The sequence below is a fragment of the Sinocyclocheilus grahami genome, unplaced genomic scaffold (assembly GCF_001515645.1).
Source record: "Sinocyclocheilus grahami isolate Dianchi unplaced genomic scaffold, SAMN03320097.WGS_v1.1 scaffold193.1, whole genome shotgun sequence".
Lineage (NCBI taxonomy): Eukaryota > Metazoa > Chordata > Actinopteri > Cypriniformes > Cyprinidae > Sinocyclocheilus > Sinocyclocheilus grahami.
Genome location: NW_015505372.1, coordinates 66,283 through 73,148, shown reverse-complemented (window position 1 = coordinate 73,148; position 6,866 = coordinate 66,283). Strand labels below are relative to the sequence as shown.

Sequence of the window (6,866 nt, the reverse complement as noted above, 5' to 3'; positions counted from 1 at the left end):
CACAGTTATGTGCTTGATAATTACACTATTGCACACTGGTGCTGACCTCTGTATATCTGTGGAATGAACAGGGTTTCACATCAGCATGGCCATCGAGAATCAGTTGCCTCTGCTGTTTTTTTTCATTCTTGACTGTAATGAGACAATAAACATATTAATGACAATAAATTGATTTGGAATAGCCTTGTTTCAGGAGTACACAGCATATTCCACAGCTATTTGTGTTAGCAGTGTGCACAAGATCGTTTTGACCTGGTGGATTTGCTCAGGGTCAAAAACACCATTGTTTCTCATTTGGCCTTGAAACCTTGTTAAAACTTTTCATGAATGTAACACTATCTCGTTATTATATTGTTTCAAATGACAAGGGTTGCAATGTGGAGGCAATTTTTCCTTAAAGGAATAATTCAGCATTTTTTGGGCAAACTATTCCTTTAATCAGCCCATTAATATGATAAGTGGTTAATATTATAGGAACAAATAATCTTATGCCAAACCAAACTGGTGCAGAGTAGTTGCACCAATGTAATGAAAAACCTGATTTCATCCATGAATATTGTTTTGTGGATGTACTGGTGAAGATGAAGGTAAACATGTATATATTTATTTTTGTCTGCAAATATGCAATAACAGCTTATGTTTCCATGTACTTTTATCAATACTGTAGCATACTTTCATAGGGTCTGGCAGCTTTTTAATGAGTATGTCAGATTAATTCTGACACTCTCTAAACCTGATGCTCTGGAGTCTAACCTTTCAAGAGCAAAATTAAAATCCGTCCCATCGCTCATTAGGTATGTTAATACATGCAAACGAATGGATGCCATGTGTTTGACCCTACCAAGGACATTCTCTGTCCGCATCTCAGAAAGGCTATCTGCTCATCTGCCTTTTTAGAACAATTCTATTCTTGATATAAATGTAGTAGAAATTAGAATTCTTACTGAAGTTACACTAAATTAAATTCTGCAAACTAAATGCTCTATATGAGCTAACTGTCAATTATTTGTTCAATATCATCCTACTGTTCATAGAATAATATTAATATAAGGAACCATTTTTATACCTGAGAATAATAGGGATATCTTATTCTCAGTGACATGCTCTGACATTTCATTATATCAGGTATAGCTTAAAAACTGAATAGTCTATATATTCATATGCAACTACACTGCCTGGTGTAGTAACAATTTTCACTCAGAAATATAATTACGAAGAAACAGCAAGTAAAGCATTAAATGAAATGTTGACATTTCCAAAATGCACTGAAATAGCATTTTCGTCTAAACTGTACTACAACTGGTAACACTTTATTTTAAGGTGTCCTTGTTACACGTTACATGTACTTACTATAATAATAAATGATGCATAATTACATGCAAGTAACCCTAAGCCAAACCCTAATCCTAACCACAAGGTAAGTACATGTAGTTAATTAATCTTACTCAGTACTTAAATGTATAATTACATTGATAACAAGGACACCTTAAAATAAAGTGTAACCCAATATTTTTTTGTTTACAACTCCAATAACTATTTTTTTTACAGTGATACTGAAATAAGGTATTTTAAAAGAATACAATAAATGAATGAATGAATGTGTCATTTGTTTGTTGGCTTGCATATATGTATTTATTCATTTGTTTAAATTATTGTATCCCTTAAAGGGCCTCTCAAGCATTTTGATATACTGAAATGTCGTTTCTTTAGGAATGTTTTACACATCATGAATACAGAACATATTATTTTAATGTCAGTTAATTATTCAATGCTATAGCTTTTAATAGTTAATTTAATTTTTGTATACAAATTTTATTATTTTTTTATTTCTCATATATCTTTACCTGGTAGGCAAACAACCCATCACCCTTTGCATTAAAAGAGATTTGGCTTATAGTGGGCATCTCAACCGTTTCATAGAGGCTTATAATAACATGTGATATTTATAATGTTGTGTGTAATATTTTATACATTTGTGTGGGTGACACTGTTGTCCTTCCACTGTAAATAAAAAAATAGTTAATATTAATGATAATGCTAATTGTAGTAGGCCTTTGATTTCTGGTTTGGTGTTGATGAAGTGGTACTTGAGTCTACCTGTGAATATTGAATAAGTGACAGTCTGTGTGTGTGTTCAAGGGGGCGCTATTGCTCAGCTGATGATGCTGTGACTGAATGTGATGAAGCCCTGCAAAAAGTTTGAGCAGGTCTTGAAGAATAACCTCACACAAGCAGCATTTCATTTGTAAAAGTTTTAGACGTCAAGCAGCAGGCATTTTAAAAATTCAGCATTCACTCACACGTGTAGTTTGACGTCCTTAAAATTGGATTTACATGCGGAAGAATGCGAAATATCAATATTTATATTTCCGCGCTGTGTGAAATGATTCCGCATCCCTCTGTCTCTCAGCACTGTGGAGCGTCTGTGCGCGCATTCAGGTGTTAACACAAACCTATAAGAGTCGGTGAGGAGGGAGAGGGTGTGTGTGTGTGTGTGTGTATGTATGAGAGAGGGAGGAAGAGAGAGTGAGAGAGAGAGAGACACGCGCTCTCTCCTAGTGCACTTTGCAGTAAGTTGCGGGCGGCTGTTGCTGGCGTGGCGGTTGCTGGTCGCGCAGGGAACTTTAACACGCTGGATCCCAAAGTCCGTCTCTCTCACCTGCGCAGTTCGGAGCTGCCATGGATTTCGCGGCCGGATTTACTATCCTAATCACACTGCCGATCTTTCTGCAGACGAACGGCCTTTATACTTCCAGTAGCATAGGTACGTGCGCCTGCCTTTACCTATTTACACTTCCATCCCATCGCAAGATGTCCTGCCCGGTACCACCCCAGTGCGCATCAGACCTGGATGTTTGCGCACTGTCCCCATCCCTGTGTGAGAGAAACTTGTGGCACGAGCTATTTCTGATCTTTTTGATTATTCTCTGGAGCTTTAGGAAACATAAACAGCCGTGGCATTCTCGTGCGCTGTGTCATTACTGTTTGTTGTGAAGTGTGTTTGTTTCACATGCTGCTGAAATTAATTCTAATAATAATAATTCTTAGCGCAGCTCTGGTGTAATGGAAATGTTTTGGGTGTTTTTTTCCCCTTCGCGTTTGCGATCTTTGACGGACGCTCTGGCGATATTGATCTGTCTGAGAGCGGAAGTATTGCAGGATATTGATTTTAAATAAAGAAATGTCCCCGTTCTGTTCTCCTCCTTTGAGAGCGTTTAAACAAAACGTGCGTTTTGCATAAAGAAACTAAAAAAACTAAAGCTCTGAAACTGAACTTTTGATTTTGGAAGAGAAAGATTTCAAGGTTACTTGTTTGTGCGACAACTTTAGGTTTGTTGGTGACTTGTAATGGTTATTTGTAAATTAGAGCTTGTAATATGCAGGAGTAAGTGCTCTCTTCAGAGATGCACATGCAAAGCTCAGCATCACTTTGAACTGACATATCGGCTGTGTCTTAAAACAAAGCGATTTGTCTACCTAGACAGCATTGTTAGGCATCATAGGTTTTTGCAACATTTTTGATGGCCATAGATAATTGAAGCATTTTGAGAATAATTATTAGGCATCTTAAGTGTGGGCATCGTTGGCGAGTGGAAGATTTTTGAGCATCATAGGTGTATGCAGCATTTTTGTGCATCAGTTGCACATAGTATTATTGGCTATCATAGGTGTATGCAAACTTTTTGATCATTTTAAGTAAGTGAAGCATTTTCAAGCATAATTTCTGGGCATCATAGGTGTGCAGAATTTTTGTGCATCAGGTGCATGTGGCATATTTGGGCATCATAGGTGTGTGCAGCATTTTTATGCATCAGTTCCATGAAGTATTATTTGGTGTCATGGGTGTGTGCAACATGAGCATCATAAGGAAAAGTAGATTTTTGAGCTTAATTTTTAGGCATCATAGGTGTGTGCAGCATTTTTGGGAATCATAGATGAGTGGAGATTTTTTGTGCATCAGGTGCATAAAATATGATTGAGTATTATTGGGTATCATAGGTGTGTGCAGAATGTTTGGTGAAACATAGGTGAGTGGAATATTTTGGGCGTTAAGGGTGCATGCAACATTTATAGGAATGCATGGAACATTTTTGGGCATCACAGGCGTGTTTGGATGAGTGCAATCTGACTCTGAATGTGCCTGTGATGCCTAAAATGTTGCCTTGATAGGCTGCTCACTAGGTTTTGTGACACTCATTTAGGATGAGTGATCTTCTCCTGAGATCATTTAAGTCAATTACTTTTGTTTTTCCCCTACGCGAGTCTGCTGTTCTGATTCTTCTTGATATATTTCAATATTGTAAATACGTCTATCATGCATCTTGCTGTCATTGAAAACAATAAGGCATATTATGAATGATACATTTTATTTATCTTGGTATTTTGTGATGGGTGGCAGGCAGATGTACTATTACAGACACAGGGCAACACACTTTTCATACAGTCTGACACGTTCTGTGCACAAACAGGCGTCGTTAAATCTGAAAATGATGATGTCAAACAAGTGTTAATGTGTTTCTTCACCCAAACCCGTCTGACCCATTGCTTCTCATGTGCATTTACTTGCTGCATGGAAAGGAATGTGCATTTTAAGTGTCAACATAAACACATCTAAATTTAAATTTAATCAGAAGAAACATTGTTTCTGCAAACCATTTCATGAACATTCATTATAGATACTGATGCACTACAACCAATGTGTGCTGTCTGACTGACTATCTTTGTGTGTAACTCAATGCAGATTCCCTGCAGCGTGTTCTGGGGGACTATGGACTGGTGAAGCCCGTTCTTACTGATGCAGAAGGCCGCTTCCTCTCCCATGCGGTATCGGTTGGTCCAGCAGATGGGCAGTTCCGTAGGCGCTGGAGAAGAGAGGCGGCATTGGCCGACCACGCCCACCATGAGTCTGGAGGAGGCATGCCAGATCGACTCTACTACAATGTCACCGTCTTCGGCCGGGAGTTTCACCTGCGTTTGCATCGCAACACACGCCTGGTGGCTCCCGGAGCCAAGATGGAGTGGCAGGAATCCGACGGCACGCACTCCGAGCCTTTGAAAAGCGACTGCATGTATGTTGGAGACATTACGGACATACAGGGAGCCTCCGTAGCTATTAGTAACTGCGACGGCCTGGTAAGTGGCCACTTTGGCCTTCATGTTGTGTGGTGTCCAGTATGTCCGCTTAATTCACACAAACCCTTCACTAATATAATCAATATGATATAATTGAGATCAAACTTTAATGAAAAAGAAGAGTTTAATCCTTCCTATATTCAATTAGCAAGCAAACTGGGTGTTTTATCTGGGTTATCACGTACATATAGATTTCTTGTGCATAGGTATTTTAAGGTACTCTTAAATTGTTTACTTTGTGTATAGGAATACATACTAGATTCAACGTTAAAGGAGCAGTTCACCCAAGAATTAAAATTTGCTGAATATTTACTCACCCTTATTAAATTCAGCGTGTAGATCAGTTCATCAGAACCAGTGGATCCTCTGCAGTGAATGGGTGCCATGAGAATGAGAGTCCAAACTGCTGATAAAACATCACAATAATCCACAAGTAATCCACAGTCCATCAATTAATGTTTTGAGAAGTGAAAAGCTGCATATTTGTAACAAACAAATCCATCAAATTTTTTTAACTCCAAACCAACTTTAAGGTCACCTATTCATAATATTGCTTCCTCCAGTACAAAAGTTGTCTTGTCTGAATCAGGAGAGAAATATGCACAGATCAAATCAGATCAGATCAGACCTAAATAAATATTGTAATGTTTTTATCAGCTGTTTGGACTGGCATTAATTCACTGCAGATGATCCATTGGTGAGCAAGTGATGTACAATAATACAAAATTTCTCCAAATCTGTTCCAATGAAAAAACAAACTCATGTACATCTTGTATGTCCTGAGGGGAGTACATTTTCAGCAAATTTTCATTTTTTGGTGAACTATTCCTATAAGGGACATGGCCCTGTAATGAGGATCCTGCTAAGGTCCTTTAAGGTGTAGCCTAAATGGTGTATTTTGCCTTTTACAGTATTTACAGTAAGCCATGGAGCTACCTAAAACTATCTGTTTCTTCATTTCAAATATTGAAATGTTCTCTTAGTTCATGCAGTAGTCATAGATTTTGTGAGTATCTAGGGATATTCCTAATACAAGCTGAAAGGCAAATAAATAGCTGAGCGGTAGAGTGTGCTTTGTGACTTATTGTGTGTATGTGTTTATGACAGCGACATATGTGAGGATTGGAGCAGAGGTCTCTTGTTAATTACTGGATTTTTTTTTCTTTACTCAAATAAAACTATAATTGTAAACGGGCCCAGATGAGAAGCTCAGAAAGTCTGTCAGAGATCATGAGATCCATACGCACCCTGTGGCTGACATCTTTATACAACAAGAAAAAGAGTAAGAAAATAAATAGAGCAAGGAAACTTCATAAACAGGTTAAACTAAGAGGTCAAATAAATGTAGACATCAAGTACAGTTCCAGTTCGGGCTGTACTGTCTGCTCTGTTGGTTTCGTAGACACATCATAGCCCTTGTGGAAAAAAATGCACTACATTCTATTGAGTGTATACTTAAAATCCTAAAGTAATTTATTTTCAGGTAATATAATAAAAATATTCATAAACAGGTTAAACTAAGAGGTCAAATAAATGTAGACATCAAGTACAGTTCCAGTTCGGGCTGTACTGTCTGCTCTGTTGGTTTCGTAGACACATCATAGCCCTTGTGGAAAAAAATGCACTACATTCTATTGAGTGTATACTTAAAATCCTAAAGTAATTTATTTTCAGGTAATATAATAAAAATATGAGCTATACATATATACATTACATTATGTGCTATATATATA

General features: G+C 37.6%; 1 protein-coding gene across 1 annotated transcript in view; it reads left to right on the top strand.

Annotated features, from left to right (window-relative positions):
* The first annotated feature begins 2,557 nt into the window (after positions 1-2,557).
* Positions 2,558-6,866, top strand: part of LOC107594936 (A disintegrin and metalloproteinase with thrombospondin motifs 2-like) — a 59,632-nt gene continuing 55,323 nt past the window's right edge. Inside the window, exons 1-2 of the mRNA XM_016285168.1 lie at positions 2,558-2,764; positions 4,742-5,133. Of these exons, the coding sequence (XP_016140654.1) occupies positions 2,680-2,764; positions 4,742-5,133 (477 nt within the window). The 5' untranslated portion in view covers positions 2,558-2,679. The remainder of the gene's footprint in view (positions 2,765-4,741; positions 5,134-6,866) is intronic.